The sequence below is a fragment of the Mus pahari genome, chromosome 13, assembly GCF_900095145.1.
Source record: "Mus pahari chromosome 13, PAHARI_EIJ_v1.1, whole genome shotgun sequence".
NCBI classification, from domain to species: Eukaryota; Metazoa; Chordata; class Mammalia; order Rodentia; family Muridae; genus Mus; species Mus pahari.
Genome location: NC_034602.1, coordinates 17,539,639 through 17,559,009, shown reverse-complemented (window position 1 = coordinate 17,559,009; position 19,371 = coordinate 17,539,639). Strand labels below are relative to the sequence as shown.

Below are 19,371 nucleotides of genomic sequence, written 5' to 3'. Positions count from 1 at the left end.
ACGAGTTTTGACAAAATATACCCCCCCAGTTCTTCCTTCCCAGTCCTTGCTGCTACCTTGCCACTTCTTGTTCTCAACTTCATGTATGCTCTGAAAATACCCATTGGGTTCACTTAGTGTTTCCATTACAGACATGGGTATAGGGCCATCTCTTGGGGGCACGGATACCCTCTCAGGGGGCTGAAGAAACTGATTCCCTAACTCCCAGCAGCTCTTTGTAGATGCTAATAGCTCTCCAGTTAGAAGCACGACTACCTGTTGGAAAAATGCCTAAATTACTCGTAGAACTAGTGAAAATTAGATGGTCTTGCTTTATAATGTTCTCATGTTTAGATATCCCTTCTTGATGCTGCTGATACTGGGCTGAGCCCAAGCATAAATTCAGAAGTAAGATTTCATGGAGTTGGAGATAGACATGAGGCATTAGTGTATGTTGGGGTCCAATGTATGAATCTTAAGTTTCTGTTTCCTTTAAGGCAAGACTGGCCTGTAATAGAAAGGACTTCCACAGGGAAGTAGTTTGAAGTTTTAAGGTCTTTTGGTTAGGGACTGAAATCAAGGACTTAGGACTTACACTATGGCACATGGCTCCCTAAGAGAGACAAAAGTGCTAGGAGCATAGGCCATACTCACTTTTAACTGATAAAAGGAAGCAGTGGTACTTAATGTGCTTTTCAGCATCCCTAAAAACCTAATATGTCCACTCCTTATTTCTTAGAAGGACTTAAATTTATGTAATCCAGAAAGAAGTTCTTAAAACACTTCATGTTTAAAAAAGTTTTATTGCTAACTTGATTTCATGCTATGGGGTAAAGATTTAAGACACTAAGGGTATAATTATTTTAGTCAACACAGTGCTTTACTAATTTGTGAAAAATTAAAGATAAACTTGTCTCTAGGTTTCCTGAATTTTTTACTTCTTTTCTCTATTTTATTTACAGTTGGTATTTCTTTGTCAGGATATGAGGGTAAATAGTAACCAGATGTACAGCAAAAAAAGTATAAATAATTGTAATTATTATTGAGCTAATGATAGAAAGCTCAATATTTATAAGAAACAAAATATTTAATAATGTTTTTATAAGTTTTATATAACCAATTGATTCTTACAGAATGCTTTCATTAATTTTTGCTAAATGACTTAATTTATAGCAATCAGCTTATATAATTTCATTTTTTATTCTTTACACCTTCACAAATGTGTATCTCTGTCTTAATTGCCATTTATAGCAAAAGGAATATTCCCTGATTAGAGCTGAGAGATAAACTAATCTACTGTTTAACAATAGATCATGATGAGCTGGTTTTATACTATACTGATTCTTCACTGGGTTCTTTCCTAGGACCTAGAGATGCCTGGCCATAGGCTCTCAATAATGGTACCAGGTATGGATTTCATCATGTGAAATGAAATCGGCCTTAAATCCAATCAGAAAATGGTTGGTTACTCCCATAATATTGTGCCACCACTGCACGTACTGTCAAGCCAGTTATTATTGTGGCTTGCAGGAGTCACAGCCGGATAAAGCTGATAATTCCTTCTCTGCTCTAGTAGCATGCATAGTAGCTGTAAGGGGTGAGGCTTCCAGGCAAGTACCAGTTTGATTTGTTCATGTTCTATAACTCCAGTTTGTGGTGTCTGCAGGGAAAGGTTCTTACCATCAAGATCTGGAGGGTAACCAAGAGCACTGATAATATTACTATTACCTCAGGGCTTTTGGGGCCTCATTCTCCAACAACTCCAAGAGTAGTAACCCATACATGGCACCAAGCTTTATATTTGTAAGCATATGGTGTCTAACAATTACATTACTACTCTGTTACAGGATAATTCCACTTAAAGTCATTATATTTGTGTATGTATATATTTTAGAAGTAGTAGGTTTCATATCACTTTACTAAAATATCTTTAGTATTGTTCTCTATCCCTATATTCCCTCCTCTACACTGTTCTTACATTCCTCAACTTATGTATTCCTTTCTGTCCATTATTCCCTGCCCCTCTAGCCTTATGGCCCAGTGTTCTATATTCCTTTGCTTTAAATCCTCTCAGCCCTAAATGGAACATCTGTACATTGCTTTCTCTGAAAAGTCAAGGATCATAGTGGAAGAAGGAATGAAAGACTTTAAGAGGCAGAGGTGGAGATAACTCAAAATCTTTGCCAGACAGAGTAGGACAGTTGCACAGATGAACTCATAGTGGTTCTGACTGCGTGCACAAAACCTGAGCAAGATCAAGCCAGACCACATGCCAGCATGGAGAGAATAGAAGTGGACATGAAGTCCAGCACCTAGTTAAGGAGTTATTAGCAACTGCCGGGAGAGGGAGAGTCAGTCTTCTTAAAGGTATAACCTCTATTAGGGCAACTACGAACAAAAGCCTACACATCTAAGACTATACATCCAGTATAAACTGTATATAGTGGATTTGAAAACAACCAAAAGGAGACACAAATTTTGTAGGTAAGGAAAGGGGAAGAGCTGAGAGAGTTAGGGGAGGAGATGAATTTGATCAAACAGCATTGTATAAAATTCTCAAAGACTAAAAAATGAAAAAAATTCACTCTTAACATTTTTAATTAATAATTCTATTCAGCATTTGGCTTATACATTTCTTGAACTTTGAACAATCTGCTTTCATAAGCTGGCATAGGCCAATTCCATTGCATTACCACTAAATTCTTTAAATCTCTTTCAAGTCAGGGACCTGAAGTGCTAAAAATAATTAGCAAGAAGAATTAAGTTACCAAGTTTCCTTTTTCTTCAATGCTCTACACATACTGTAGCTTTCCTTACTTCTATTTTAAAGAGCATCCGATATTAGTTCTAAGGGAGTGGATAATAATGTCCAAGGTACAAAAATAACAAGCTGAAGATCTAGTCAGGGACAGACTCTGCTCCCACAGTCAATACTTTCCTGCTGTTTTATGGAAAAGGCTATTCGCTCACAATCCATTTCCTGTTTTCCTAGATGCTCTGCCTTTTCCCATGGCAGCAGGAGCAGCTGTGCAGCCAGCTCCCTTGCCATGACCAGGAAAGTAACAAATCAATAGGAGAAAAGGGCAAGTGAACATCCCCGTGCTTGCTCTTATCTCTACCCAGTTGTAGACTTCAAGGAGCTTTGCAATTAATAGGTTTGTTTTTAAAAGCAGACATCTTTAATTGGGGGTGGGGGCTGAATTTTAAAACAAAAGATTAGGTGACTTAGGAGCCATGTCCCAGATTTAAAAGCATCTGCCAAAATGCTGCCTCATCTCGGAAGCTTCAGGCTCTCTGTTCAGGCTCTAGTTGTCACCAGTCACCAGCTCTTTGTGAGCATTTGCTCCGAGAGTGCAGTTAGATCACAGGCCTGCATCTGCAAACTGCCAGGGTATGCTCCAAATCTCTCGGTTCTTAGCATCTCTGCTGAGTCACTTGCCTGAAGTATGGATTATTATTGTTCATTTTGCATCAATCAAACTCAAATGACCAACTTTTAATTCAAAATGCTAATTGTTTTCTCTGATCCTTTCCCCCTGGTTTAGAATTTCCTTAACATGTTTTAGAATAGGGTTTCTGTTCAAATTTAAAAGAGGATTCTACACATGATCTTAGCCAAAAGACCCAGAAGTGATTACAATTTAAAATCAGAATACTACAGTGGTTGTTACTGCTGAGAGCAGGAGAAAATGACCTCATTTTTTCTATGCCATTATAATTCTTTGCCAATTCACTTATAAACATATATCCACAGAAAGACTTATTTCTTCAAAGTATGTTCAGAAAATTTGTAAAAAAATGATAGTCATTGAATAATTTAATGAAAAAAATTTAAAGCAATGCTTCAGTATGAGCTCCATGTGCTCTATCTGAAAATCCCCAGGGTCTTCTACCTGGAATCTGTAACTGATGAGCCATTAATAGCCCAATTATGATTGTACTGTAAATCCTGAAAACAAACAGTTCAGTGCAACTCATGGGATAGTTCTACAAAAGGGATTCATTCATGCAGATTCAAAGGCTAGCAAAATGGAAGCTGGTTAGAAAGCTATGAAGCAAAATCCAAATGCACACAGTATTATTGGCTTAGACATGCATATAAAGTAGTTGCATGTGTAAGTAGATATCTAATGGGAAATATGAAAGCTTATTAATATGAACAAGATTAAAGAATACAGAGCAGAGAGCTATTAGTCTCTTGCTCTTAAAATTATGTTAAGAACCATTCACACACAGTCAGGTTGAAGACAAACTGGGTAACAGGAAGCTTTGGGAGGCTATGTAGCTCAATCACTCTTCTTCATCATCTATGGCATTCATCTGTACAGAATCTGCAAGATGCTTTGACCATGAAGGAGCTGACTTCATGGCCCATAGAAAAGGAAGCTTAATTCTAGGTAGGTATGGACAATGGCTGGCAGAAGGAAGACCTTATTCTCTGACATAGGAAACTTCACATCTGCCTTCTGTTGGCTTTTAAAAAGTCTATGCTTTGACTATAGTTAACTTGGGAATGAATATGAGAGATGTTTTCTAAAGCAGGGGGTAATTTTAAACACCTAACATTATTAGGATTTATGAGTTAAGATACACAACACTACCAACACTACTTTTCTATCTTACTACCAAGATTATCTAGAAGCCAGACTCTCTAGTCTCTGGATACTAAGTAGGTGTAAAATAACCATCTTCAGCCACAAAGAAGGTGTTCTAAATTCCCCACTGGATGCCAGAAAGTACTGAGAATATTAAAGTACTTACAACTATTCAGAGACATAGACATATGCATGTGTGTATGTGTTGTATTTAAATTTTTACCATAGATCTTAGCAAGTACAACATGTAATTTTCTTTTCCTTCATTTAAAGTAAGCATGTCTGAATTGCTAGCACCCTCATATTTTGGGGCCATTATTAAGGAAAATAAAGTTTATTTGAACATGGATGCTACAGTATTCCTACAGTCAATCTTAAAATGGAGATGCTACCAAGTGACACTAAAGGTGGCAATAGTGTGAATACAGGGACAAAGGGATGGTACAGGTCCTAGGCAAGACAAAGATGGATGCTATGAAATTTCATCACAAGGTTTAGGAGAATCTAAAATTTAAGGTATATGTACTGTGTCTGGAACTGTCCAGTTTATTCAGATAATGGTAACTGAATCTATGGAAAAGATTAGTGCAGGTGAGGAAGGATGACTATATTCTGATGCTCAGCACTCTATCAGTATTTCCTCTGCTCCGTAAAAGCAGAAAATGAGAGCTATGGGTAGACACAAAGTCTGAGGTGGCTTGTCCTGGGTGACACTGTTCCTTCTCAAGAAGGAGTGTTCCCTGGTGATTTTTGGCTTTCACTTGCTTGGCTGTACTGTCTTTGTGACTACTCTTACACATGTCCTTTCCCAATGGACACTTCTCTTTTACTTGCTCACAGACTATATTATGCTCTTCAAATAACAACCAAACTGAAGGCTTAGCTGTATACACAATATTAATCATGGCTATCTGCTGCTGATTAACTTCCTTATCTCTTGAGCAGAGCTGGTTCTAACCCCACTGTCTGGATAGGTCTAGTTCACATAAGGTAATGTCATTCATGTCAGGTGTTAGGCCAATGAATTACCCAATGTGACCAATGAGATATGAAGATAGTTTTCAATGAGATACCTTCCTCCTACAGAGGTTTTAGAAGAGACAGTCTTCTCTGTCTGAAACATCTAGTATCTAGATGTGACTCAAGAGAAAACCACATGCTTCTTGCTTAAGACCTAAGACCTAAGAAGGAAATCATACCTGGACCTCTGGTGACCAGTTTGGGCCCATTTCTGCTACCCCTGCTCTGTGAAATGACATTCCTTCATTGGAGAGAGGCAGTAGCCCATGAAGACAGGCTTCACTTACTTATCACCAGAGTTAGTTATCTATTGCTAAAAACCAAACTGCACTAATACACACCAGCTTAAAGCAATGGCATGTCTTATTTCATAGTTTTGCAGAATGCCTGGAAACCAGGCATACTTAGCCAGATGATTGTGGTATAAGGTCTCCCACAAGATGCAGTCAAGGGATCCATCATGTGTGGACTATACTAGTGAGAGTCTACTTCCACATTAACTCAATGGGCCACTGGGAGGATCTAGTCTTGTGCTCAGTGGACATAAAGCTTTAGTCCATCACCACAAGGTCTCGTGAAAGCAGCTCACATATGACATCCAGGTGTCTCCAGAAGAAAGGAAAGGAGAGAAATGGGTATCTAAGCTTAAAGCCACAGCCACCCTCCATGTTCTTCTTGGAAGTGATAAGGGTCTCATGACTACTTTATTAGGAATTACCAGGGCAAGTAAAGGAAATTAATAAGGAGGACATCATTGGGAGCCATTCTAGAGGTATTCACATTTAAAGGACTAGATCCAACAAAAGAATAAAGAAGCAAGCAGAAAAGGTATACTGATCTCCACTGAGATTTTCAATCTTTCTTAAGTAAAATGGCCACAGGCCTTTAACAGAATGTTGACTCACTGAGAATATCCTAAAGTACAGTTAGGATGATATTGCTGAATTCTCCCTAGCTTCAAGCAGATCTCAGTATAACAAAGCTAAATGGGAGAGTGATTTTTACTGTATCAAGAACCAAGTTTAAAGATGAACAAAAACATAAGTAAGACAATAACCTTCAACTACCTTAGGCATATACCTATGTAATTCAGGACAAGCAAAGGGACTAGAAAATCTCAAGCCAGAAAGATGGCAGGCTTGTTCATAAACAGCAGGGTGTACATAGATAATGCAGCTTGCTTGACAAGCTGGCATGTATAGAATTCATATTAACCCAAGGGATTATCCAAGTTGGGCTTGTGAACAGGCAGTAACAGGTGGACTGTTAAAGCAAAGCTCACACATGTATGGCTATTTTCTCTGTCTTCTAAGCCCTTAACCCTAAATATGTTCAAAAGTCTCACATCTGTGCAAGAGTATACACATAGATCCTGTCTTTCTGGTTTTCTCCATTATAGGTAAGTGTGGTTTTATAGCCATGGATCAAGTATTTATAAAAGCTAGGGAGGGAATGGTTGAAATAGAAAGGTAGAGTGGGAGTGATGAAAACAGCACAGTGTTCTAAGAACCTGCTTCATGCCTTCCCTCATCTGCGTATAAATCCATCACTTCTCAAACTTAGGAAGGTTAGTTGAGCTTACTGCTTCCAAGAAAGACTAACAACTTCGTGGTAAATACATCTGCTGTACAAATCACAATGGGTATTTGGCAAAAGCCAAAGTGTCCCATGGATGACTTCAGCTCAATGCAAGAAAGAGAGGGCTGAGGTCCTTTAGTAAGACATTTTCATAACATTATGTGAAACATTCAGGCCTAATTCCCTCAGATAGCAGAGGTGAGGTGGAGTCTATATGAGATGTCATGTGTGGGATACTCAAGATCCCACTGAAGGCATGGAAATTCCTTTATAAGGAATGACGTTTTTAAAATGAATGCAGGAGGAGATACATAGGAGCTTGGAGCAAGCATGAAAATATCTCTGCTAAGAATCCATGCCGCCTCAAGCAGCCAGAATTCTGATTAGGAGGGGCACATGATACTTTTGCCTTTCACAAGACAAGGTTAGAGGAGTAACTAGATTGCTGCTTTATGGAAAACATTTCCTTTTTTTCCTATTTTTTAAATTCTGAATTTAAAAAGGCAGGTTGTAGCCTGCCTGATTGGGCAGGTGATCCACTTTCAATGCTGTAAGCACCTGACAGGCCAGTTCTGCTAATTAGGCAACATGACAGCTTTTCATTGAATACTTAAGATTCTGGTGCACACACAGGAGAAAGGAGTGGACTCAGGTACGTCCAAGCGGCTGGACTGGATTCCAGGGGCCAAGGAAGACTGAACAGAAGGGCATTTGCTGACTCATCTAATAGCTTCTGGGGCCTCTCTGTCTAAGTCTACTTGATTTCATGTGTCTTTGTGGGTAGGGGAGGATGGAAGAAAGGTGATTGATGATGTGTAGGGCTAAGAAATGCCATATCCGGAGAAGTAAACTCAAAGACAGATGGCAGTTACCATAGGATGAGAAACTGAGCCACCAGGCAAGAGGAAATCAAGTTTTCTAACTGTCGGCTGCTTTACTCTATACCCTTCAGACCACTCAGGAATTCTCAGGGCAGGATGGGATCTGTCTACAGTCCCAGCCTGCCTGCTGGGTGTCATAAATATGAGAGTCTGCAGAAAGGCAAGTTGGGGGATATAGTTCAGGCCTTTACCTGACTCTTCCATCCTTTGTAGACCACTACACTCAGATCTTGTAGGTGTCTTCTCTTCATGAAGTGAGCTTACTGGGCTCACTCAGCTAATCCTATTCACTTGTCCCTACTAGGGAGGTGACACTGTGAGTAGGGATAATAGTCATAAAGTTGGCCTCTGGAATCACTATGTACCTTGGTGTGAGGGGGCTGAAATATCCCTCTCTTCAGAGATGCCACAATGGTTTAAGACGACAAAGTTTGCATTTTATTGATCGATATCTAGTTGATTCTTCTTTAAAGATTTATTTATTTTTATTTTCATGTGTATTAGTAGTTTCCTGCATGTATGTATGTGTACCATGTGCATGCCTGGTGCCCATGGAAGTCAGAAGAAATTTTTCAGATGGTTGTGAGTCATGATGTATGTGCTGGAAACAGAACCTAGGTCCTCTGCAAGAGCAACAATTGCTTTTAACCATTTCCCCAGCATTTTTAGTTGATTCTTAAATATCAAATACCTACAATTCATTTGCATGATGAAACATGCTCAATATAAAGAGGATAAAAATAGTTGAAAGGAATAAGAACTACTTGTAGAAAACAGTGAACTGAGTCACCATTAATTTTGCCCAAAGAAAGGAAATAAGTTAGCCAGCAGGTAATTATCATTTTCAAAGACAGTAAAAGGTAAATGCAGTGGTGGAAAAGCACAAACTTCCTACAGTACATGATTATTGAGATATTGCTAATGGGCCTACCTCAGCCTGACACTGCAGCATTAGAATCCATGGTCTATGAAGAAGCCTGCTTTGTAAGAAGCACTGCTGCAGGCCTGACATGAAGGCAACGCTTTCCAAATATGTATGGCTTGTATAGCTCTTATCCATCTCAAAGAAGGAATGCTATTCATACTTCTTAACATCCAAAAAGAATCACAAGAGACTTTGAGGGAAGACAGGGCATCGTGAGAAACAAATGCAAAACAAAACACTAGTTCTGGCTGTGGCTAGACTAAAGCTGCTGCTTCTTCGGCTGACCTGGCTTCTTTGACTTACAGAGAAGCATTCCAATGCCTAGCCACTGGCCAAGGTTCAAAGCTGACTTTATAAACATCATCCTTGCAATACCTGGACACCAACTACTCTGATATGTACCCATATCCACCCTGAGTGAGCACTAGCAGACTGGCAAAGTTTGTTCTGCCAGAGGTTGTTGCGATCTGTAAACATTCTTAAGAAACTCCCAACTCCAAGAGCATCAGCTCCTCACTGACTATATACTCAGGAACACAGCTTCAGCTAAAGTCTAACAGCAATAGGAACCACTGACTGACTACATCATTCTTACAAGCTACTGTGTGACATTCACAGTGCATTCTCTGTAAAGCTAGATGCATTGCATTGAGCATTTGGAAAGGAAAGGTACAGGTGTCCAAAAGCAAGAAGGGAATGTCTGAACACAGCTTTATACCAGTAGAGACCAGAAAGACAGATGGTCAACACATAGCTGGAATGGCAACAAGAGGCACGTACGTTTGGGTCTCAGCTCTGAGGTCTCGGAACCAGCGCCTTCCCCAGGAAAGGTGACAGGCTCTGTCACATCTGTGTCAGGAGGAGGGTAGGGTGGGGGCGGGGGGAGCACTAACTGGGGTGGGCCCCGAGCTGTGCCTCTGGGAGGCTTTTGTGGCACCTGACGTCCAACACCTACATGGGAAGGATTCAAAGGTTAAGCCAAAGGAGGTCCTATCTTTTAATGAATGGTGTACTGCTATTGCTCATCAGACATAAAACCAGTCACACTCAACACCACACCCCACACCACTCTGCTACACCAAACCAGCCATAACCAATACCAAATCCAGCTACAAAGCATATGTACACAACATCAAACTTTATACCAAAAAGTGGTCTTGCCCAATATCAAATCTAATGCTAAACAAATCACATTCAATACCATATCAAATACCAAAGCAGCCATGTTCAATTTCAATTTCAGCCTCAGTCTGCACCAAGTCAGCCATACACAATGTCAAATTCCAGTTCGCTCTGCATTAGACCAGTCATACCCAATATCAAAGCCATTTACCTAGCAGTAACCACAAGACCTTGTCTACCAGCTCCTGTCCTCAAAGGGCAACATTATTCTTAGAAAGAAAGGGATTCTGGTTTTTCTTGTGTCCCCACAAAGAAGTTTGAGACTGGGTAGGAGGAGGCATGGCAAACTGCCACCAACCACATCTCCTCTTTGCAGTATCTCTCAATGAAGGGATGTTAGTACAGTTTTAAGTTTTAGTCATATGTCTCACATCTCTGTTGGCACCTATGGCCACCAGCTGATCACGTGTCCAGCATGGGCCCAGGTTCAGGGAATATGAGGCTTTGGTCCTTCCTTGACTGGAAATGGGGTGTTTATTGGGTGTGGAAGCTGATTTAACAAATTGACATGATACTTAAAGTAGGTACTTCTAAAACATTCCCACAATTTCTCCCTTAAAATTGAGGTGATTGTTCAAAAAGGAGGAGGAGAGCTTGAGGGGATCTCATCATGAAATAAAATAGTACAGCTCAAATGAACTGGTAATTGTTTATTGTGTTTTTCACTCTTTTAAAGAATGCTTCTTTAAATGAACTCTATTTATTTGTTATTTATTTAGTGTCTGTTTGTTTACACCTTTGTGTGTTCACTTGTTTAGTTTATGTATGTTTACTCATTTATTTGTCTGTCTGTTTAGTTAGTGTTATGCATTTACACACATGAGTACGGGTCTGGGCATCACTTGCATGTGGGTGTCAGAGGATAACCTGTGGAAGTTCTCTCCCCAGGCTCCCAGGATCAAACTCAGGTATGAGGCCTGGGGGCAGGAGCCTTTATCTCCGAGCCATCTCTCCACCCCGTCTTTTATATTCTGACATTATATTCCTCTGGGAAATGGGAAGAACTGATATAAAACACAGGTTGTTACTTCTTAGGATAATGGATTCTCAGGATATGAGATGCCAGGCATTACAAATAAAGTACTGAAATAAATTACAAATAAAGTACTAAAGCAAAGAATGCTGACCAACAGCAAACTCACCCTTATTAACATTTAAGAATTTGACAGTGCAACTACTTATGATTGGGAGTATTGTCCCTGTGGAGCTAAAGACTTGTTGTCAATGGGGAAACAATGTACTGTCTGAAACCGTGACTGGCTCATGGCTTCAGCCAGGGCTCTGATGGAACTTTTAACCAGAGAATCCAATTAGGAAGGCACAAATTCTAATCCCTTCTCTGCAATGGCTGGTTATATTCTTACTACAGTGAAATAGTGGATACTAAGAGATTTTAAAATAAAAATGAGCCTCCTGAGGCTCACGGATCTTGGAGGTCCAGTCCTTAGTGTTGTCTCCCATGATCTGTAGCACACAAGGGTGGGGTATGATGATCTTACAGGTTACTCCTTGCTTAGAGGTGTCAAAGACTCTATACTGGTTCTCTTACTCTCAACATTGGGGCTTTGCTAGCTATATCAGCAGTGTATAAATGGGGACTATTTCCAAATAGGAACTCATAGGCTGTCATCCAAATGCTCAGAACCAGAGGTGTTTTGGATTTCAGATTTTTCTAATTGTAGAACATTTACATATACATGATGAGATATCTTGGTGATGGAACTCAAGTCTAAATATAAAATTCATTTATGATTCATATATACAGAATCTGAAGGTAATTTTCTGTAATTTTAAAGTAGTTTTGTTCATAAAACCAAGCTCCATGGTACAAGCTTATAGTATCATATTGGTGTTCAAATGGTTTCAGATTCTGAAGAATTTCGGATTTCAGACATTCAGGTTAGGAAGGCACAAATTCTATATACCATGAGAGGTCTAAGATGTCTTTCGCTTGACAGATGACTTTTCAAACAGCCTCTACAGATATCCTCCAGTCAGCAACACATGCCACAGCCACTCACATGAGCCCCACTTGTCACTGTCTCCTGGGGTTCTGCGTTCTTTAACCACATTCCGCCCTCCCCACTATCTTCACATCCTCTATGCCTTCCTCAGTGTAAATAAGATATTAAGGCAATTCAGAGCTAGTCATTTCCAGACATTCTTTAGCATACTTGTTTTCTGGTTAATGTAGTTAACAAGGACACCACTGCCAGGGTTAACAAGAGTATTAAAGCAAGCATCCCAGACATGCACAGAGCAGGCCACATTCACTCACCCACTGTGCTCTTCCTGTTCTCTTCCTTATCTTCCTTGCGGCTGGGGACCACAGGACTTGGTGGTGGCGGCTGTGGTGGAGGAGGAGCTGGTGCCCTCCTCTTCTTCTTCTGGAGATCAGCCTGGGAGCTGAGGGAGGTCTAGAAAGCACAATAAAGGACAGCAAGGATTAGCTGGTCTGTAAAAGGATTAGTTGGTCTGTAAGAGGCAAAACACACATGGAATGCATGCCCCTCAGAAGCAGACTCTGGGTGGCATGGCCATAAAAGGAGAGCTGTCACACTGCTTGTCCAATTATGCTCCTCTTAAGCAGCTGTGGGTTTTCATGCTTTGGTGTAGACCTGAAGTGGCAGGGATAGTTCCAAATTCCCTAGTTCCCTATTTTGTACAAGAAGTGCCTATGTTCTAGGGATTTTTTGGAGACTTGGAGACTTCCCTAGCATATGAAAATGAAGTTTGTCCTTACTGAAGAACAAAGAGTTAACTTATTCATCCTGAAATAGGAGAGGTGTGTGTAGATGGAAGTTTAGGTCCCACTCTTCCTCTTCCTGCAGACATCCAAGAACAATCAGGACCAGCACAAGCTGCATATGCCTACTTTGCATCTAGGCCCACAGTGAAGCCTCTCTATATGGGGCCTTTAGACCAAGATGGGGATATCAGTCTCCCATCTAGAATAGATATCCAGCTGTGCCCAGCAGCATGGGCAGTTATCCCTGCTGATCACTGATCACAACTCTTTGCTTCTGAAGGACTCAATTATTTTCCTGTCCTCCTAGCAGTCAAAGTTACAACTGGTTCATGTCACGTGATTGAGATTCATTGAAAAGGAAGGGCATAAGTGCAGAGGATGACTCCACTCTTTCCTGACTTCAGTTCCTCATAGTAAGGTCCTGTCCAACCATTACTAGAGCTTTCCAGGGCTGGCACCTATGCACCACCCACTAGTACCACAGGTCTGATGTGGGTGCTCTCTGGTAGTTTACACATGCTTCATGAATATTAGAACACAGAATTGACACAGCACTAAGCTACAATAATCCTCCTTTCTTAACTAGAAGGGGGTGTGTGTATATATCTGTAATACATTTATAAATATTAACATTAATATATATTTATTGTAAAATATTCAATCCGCTATGGTGAAACAGTGAATGTATATGCCCATAGAAGGTGGAAAAAAATCATTTTGTTTAGAACAAGTACTAACTATAGGCATATTTTTTTTCTAATTTTCATTTTTTTCTCTTTTAAAAGTGATGCTTTTTATTTCCTGGCTCTGTAATATACCACAAGAATCTCATTATGTGCTCAAAGTCCTTTGATATACTTTGCATAAGAAGACGGCCAAACAAACTCAAATAACCCTTCAAAGCTTAGTTGTCAATGACACTTAGTTACCAATTCCACTCCAGTAGCATCCACAGAAGACACCTTCCTTTAGAATTCACTGTTTTACCACATAGGACAGTTCCTACACTGTCTTGATTTGTGTGTTCTGACCTGCTGCTCCAAAAGATAGCGAGTTAGTTCTTATACACACAAGGCTGACTTGTCTTCTCCAACCAGCATCTACTATCTGGCCCCTCAGTAGTGCATTCTCATCAACAGGTTCTGTTGCCTCAAAGCAACTGTGGTTCAACAACAGAAAATATGAAGTCCTTACGTGTTGCCCCGTGCCCAGCCCTGAAGAGGAAGCGTCACTGCATCCTCCTGCATCCTGCCTGGGAAACTAACTTGGTACCTAACTCACTCTTCCTAGCTGAACTTCCAGGAAATTCATTTTTCCTACTCTGTAGATTTCCTGTTTATGGAACAAGCTGTACATGATTTTTGAGACTTTGAACTTAAAAATGTCTTTATCCTATTACACTGGACATGGGTACAGAGGAAAAGCAAACAATTACAAACTACTGTCTGCTCCCAGTCTGCCACTGTGCCCTTGGGCTAGCAACCCTGCTGTGGTGAGGTCTTCAGCATGCTTTCCTTCCCTGCTGCTGACCTGTAGAGTCCTCTGCATGTGCCCAGATAGTCCATGCTGGGGCACAGCATGCTCTTTTCTGAGGCATTTATATTCCTGCAGCCTGCAGGATGTTCTAGTTCTACCTTTTGGGTTTGTCTTACTTTTATGTTTTCTGTTTTTCCTCTCTGAACATGGAGGAAATCAGTCGAATGCAAAGGATCGTGAACCAATTATCCATTTTTTTCTCTAGTGTTCCTGCCTCTTTCTTGGAAATTTCCATTATTTGACTGCCCAATTTTCTTGAGTGTTAAAGTATGTTGCAGCATATTTAATTTTCAAGATTTCTACTTATTTTGAAATCAGCAATATGGTCTTCTTTTTTGGGTATATTTTCTCTCATTTTCTTCTCAATAGCATTACAATATTTTTATTTTTATTAACTTTAACTTTATGTGTTGTATTTCCTATAAGTCTCTCTTCTTTTACTTCTAGTCTCCCATCTATCTCTGATAATCTCATTTTAAGCTGTCTTAAAATATCTGTGCTTTTTAGATGACCACTTGTATTGTTTTGGAGCAGAGAGTCTATCCACACAATTACAAGATTCCCTGGAGCATCTGGGCAGAAATCTGGTTAGCTGAGAGAAAAGAGCTCCATATATCCACCTGTGCAGATTTCTCTCCTAAGTCTGCCCTTCCCACACAGAAGGGGTCTCAGCTGACCTCCCTAAAGGTGGGCTTTCAGGTACAGAGTGGAACGGGAGGAAAAGGCTCCGAGCCCCCCTTGGTGTGTATAGAGCACACTATCTGTTTGGTGTTGACTTAGCCATGCCTGGTGTCTGAAGCCTCCTGCTTGCAGTTGGGAGCATAGCTGCCTGGGAAAAAGTGTCACATGGTTTTCCTGCTCAGGCATGTAACAGCCAGTCATCAGCTTAGTCTGTATTCTGGGGTGCAATGGAGTCTGCCCCAGATGCAGTAGCCTAGTGGGTTTCTGGGTCTGTCTGAGGCCTGACACCTCCCTAGGAGTAAATATTTACTTGCCCCCACTTTGTCAGACATTTATCATAGCACCTCCTGAAAATCATTATTTAAAAATATTTAAAAATAATTTAAAAAATTATTCAGTTTCATGGGAATTCAAAAGGAGACTTTAATTTGCTTTATAAGCCATATTTTCCTATTTACTAAGTATAGTTGATAAGAAAGTATTGCATATATTTGAGGAGCTGAAGATGATGGTTTGCTATATGTATATATTATAAAACAATCATAAGCTACTTACTATATCTATACTCTCACATGCTGTTATTTTTATGTTCATAATCATTCTTTCCCCTCCTTCCATCCCCTTATCCTGTATGTATATGTAAACTTTAAGCATTTGCCTAAGCTACTGTTAGTAAGCTGGACAAATGAGGCATCAAGGCCTTTAGTTGAATTTGAAGTTTGTCTTCATTATTACAAACTACATTCCTTATAAGACTCTCAAGTTTCTCTCCCCAATATTTATCTTTTCCTTTCCTCTTCAGAATTTATTAAGTCCATTTATTTTAGCTTCTCGAGTAAAGATGTAAAATTCAGAGTGAAGATAACAGAGTCCAAATTTATGTATCCCAATTTAAAAATCATTTGCAACATTAAGATGGAGGTATATGAAGCCCTGGTTCTTGTTCTACAGAAGCAGCGACTTAACATCCACCTGTGGCCCACAAAGCTTTCATGAGAATGGTTGTGATCAGCTAGGAAGACACAGCACCCAGACCACTCAAGAAAGAGCAGCCACATGAACCCGAGTAAGAAAGCCAATTCATTTCAAGTACCACATCCCTTCCCCCAAAGTCAGCAGAGCTCAGATCTCCCTTGGGAGGAAGGAGAAGGAATCATAAGGACACTTTCCAGATTTCAAGAAGGGTTGCCTAGGCAGGAACTGGATCTGCCCGGAGTGACAGGAGAGCGTTTAGGGAGCTGATGTCTTTTGGATGTGGGTAGATGGCAGGAACTGAAGAAAGAAAAATTTAAACGCTGGTTGATCCAGAGTTCCGAGACCTGGCATTGCCACTAATGGAGGCTTCCACAGCGTGGCACAATCAGAAGTAAGTACCAGCTTAAGGATTATTTAAGGGGGTACTACAAGAGTGGTAAGGGACTGGGATGCTTTAGATTTCTATATAGGCTTGCATGATTGAATGGTTTTGGTCACATTTGACTGGTAGTGCAGAGTGGCACGGTTCTGATACCTGGGAGTTACCCAGACCAAGGGAGACCAATGTCAGAGACCTGCAGTACCACAGACCAACAGCAGAGGGAGGAAAAAATTATATACTACTTGAAAAAAAGAAAATCATAAATATTGTATCTGTCTGGGAACAATCACATGAGGCCAGAGAAGATACAAACACAGGAAAAGTTTGAGCTGTTCCCAAGATCTACAGATGGACTTACTACCCTTTTGCATCCATAAAATGCTAAACTCTAAGATCTGGGAGGATTCGTGGGTTTTGTTGTGTGCAGGTTGTTTTGTTTTGTTTTTCTCTTTTTAAAATGTACACTTTACAATAACAAACGAAAGGCCAGAAAACTGTATCCTGAGAGAAGTGGCAAGTTAAATCTCTAGACAAATAACCCTAAAGAAATGGAGAGTGGTGGCCTGAAAATATTAAAAGCAATTTTCTTGGTAGAGTTTCATGACTTATAAGAGGCCAGACAGACAGATGAATGAGTAAGCAGCATGAGGAACACTATGTGAGCAACTTAAGATGAACACAAAGACAAAAGCCAAAGAAGAGAGGACGGGCTGGGTCTGCAGAACACAGCAAGGCTGGGAGGTCCTTAAGGGTTTACCCAGCAAATCTAATCACAGAGAACAAAGGCTCTGCAAACATAAAGGCATGCCACTAGAAATGATTGAGTCAGAGGACTTTCTAAGAAAGAAGGAAGTTGAGTACTCTATGAGATGACATGGCAGGGAGTGATGTATGCATTACAGAACTCCCAGATAAAGAAGACAGGGAAGGGGTAGATAGTGGCTTAACTGGAGAAATAACAATCAAAATCGCACTACATAAAACTTCAGGTAGATCAAAGGATTCCAACAGAAATGAACTCAAAGTAAAGGAGATGAAAGACACCCTGTAAGGTAACCGTCCAAAGACAAAGCTAGAGAGAATCGGCACAGTGTATCAAGAAGGGACTGCTAAATGCTGCACATGAGCAGACCATGGGACGAGAGCTTGCTTCCCAGAAGACCCTTGGTAGACCAGAAGTGGTGGGACGGCTATGTAGGAAGGTTTGCGGAAAAAATAGAGTGGCAGCCAAGAATCCACTGACAAAACCATCTGCTAAAAATAGAGATCTAAAACAATAACTGCCCAGACGAAGGTCACAGAGCTCTCTGTATAGTTTGTTCAAACAGTTTCATCATTTCAGATATTACTTCGAGGTCTTTAAATTCACCTTAAGCTAAGTTTGTGCATGGGCTGAGATAAAGGTCCAATTTTATTCTTCTACACATGAAAGTACAGTTTCTTGAGAACAATTTATTGAAAAAAACTCTTACTCACTGGGTTCACTTGGTGGCTTTGCTGAAAGTCAGGTGACTGTAAACCTGTGAGTGTATTTGTGACCTTTCTGTCCCATCTCATTCACCAATCTACTTTGATGTGATCTCTCTGTTGCTGCTTTGATTATAATAGTTTTATAATACACTACACTGTGCTTTTAAATCATGGAGAGTGCTGTCTTCAGCTGTTTGTCCCCCCCTCCCCCGGCATGGGGCTTCGTTTACTAGGGCTCTTTTTGTAGTTGTGAATTGTTTCTTCTGTCTTTGTGAAAAACAACATTGGAGTTTTGATTGTATTGAATCTGCAGACTTATTTGGGTGTTATACATATAAATAACGCTAATACTTTTAATATCTAAATCATGAATATACTCTTGTCTACTTGAGTCTTATTCAGATTTTATTACCAATGTTCTGATTTTTGTTCTCCTTGGTTAAGGTTACAAAAACAAAAGGAAACAAATATGAGCAGACCAAACTAAAGGACATTTGTATAGGAGAGAGAGGGGGAGAGGGAGAGGGGGGTCAGGGGAGGGGGAGGGGGAGGAGGAGGAAGAGGAGGAGAATAAGAGATCAGAAATGAGTTGGGAGAAATGCTTGAAACCATAGACCCAATCCAATACAGAGTTTATGCAAAATATAAACTATATAAGAAACACTAACAACAATACATTAATCTCAATTAAACAATGGCCAAAGGGTCTGAACATATGGTCAAAAGAAACCAGGCATAATGACTCATATCTGTAATCTGAGTGTTCAGCAGGCTAAAGCAGGATTGCAACAAGTCTAATGCCAAATAGGTTGCAGTGTAAACCTCTACCCTAAACAAACAAAACCAGTTCTTGTTTTATATATCAACAGAATATTAAAACTGGTCAACAAGTCAAATTATCAAGGAAATAACAGTGAAAACCACAATACCTCAGCATACCGATTACAATGGTGATTATTTTGAAAGATGATAAAATAACTTGGGAAGGATATGGAAAAAAAGAAATATTGCTATTGCTGGAAGGAATTTGAATTAGTAATCATTTCCAAGAATGAGCATGCACAGCCATCTATTGAACAAAGCACAGGGTCCCAAATGAAGGAGCTAGAAAAAGTACCTAAGGAGTTGAAGGGGTCTGCAACCCCATTGGAGGAACAACAATATGAGCTAACAAGTACACCCAGAGCTCCCTGGGACTAAACCACCAATCAAAGAAAACACATGGTGGGACTCATAGCTCTAGCTGCATATGTAGCAGAGGATGGCCTAGGTGATCATCATTGGGAAGAGAGGCCCTTGGTCCTGTGAAGGTTCTATGCCCCAGTACAGGAGAATGCCAGGGACAGGAAGCAGGAGTGTGTGGGTTGGGGAGCAGAGGAAGGGAGAGAGGGAATAGGGGATTTTCCAGGGGGAAACTA

At 40.3% G+C, this 19,371-nt stretch overlaps 1 protein-coding gene across 6 annotated transcripts in view; it reads right to left on the bottom strand.

The window, feature by feature from the left end:
* The window catches only part of Cobl (cordon-bleu WH2 repeat protein), a 227,255-nt gene that overhangs the window by 57,727 nt on the left and 150,157 nt on the right, over nucleotides 1-19,371 (bottom strand). For 4 of the 6 annotated variants that reach the window (XM_021210378.1, XM_021210380.1, XM_029544956.1 and 1 more), the window contains 2 exons: nucleotides 12,439-12,577; nucleotides 9,759-9,929 (listed from right to left, as the gene is read on the bottom strand). In XM_021210378.1, the coding sequence (XP_021066037.1) occupies nucleotides 9,759-9,929; nucleotides 12,439-12,577 (310 nt within the window). The remainder of the gene's footprint in view (nucleotides 1-9,758; nucleotides 9,930-12,438; nucleotides 12,578-19,371) is intronic. The other 2 variants (XM_029544958.1, XM_029544959.1) reach the window with 1 other exon arrangement.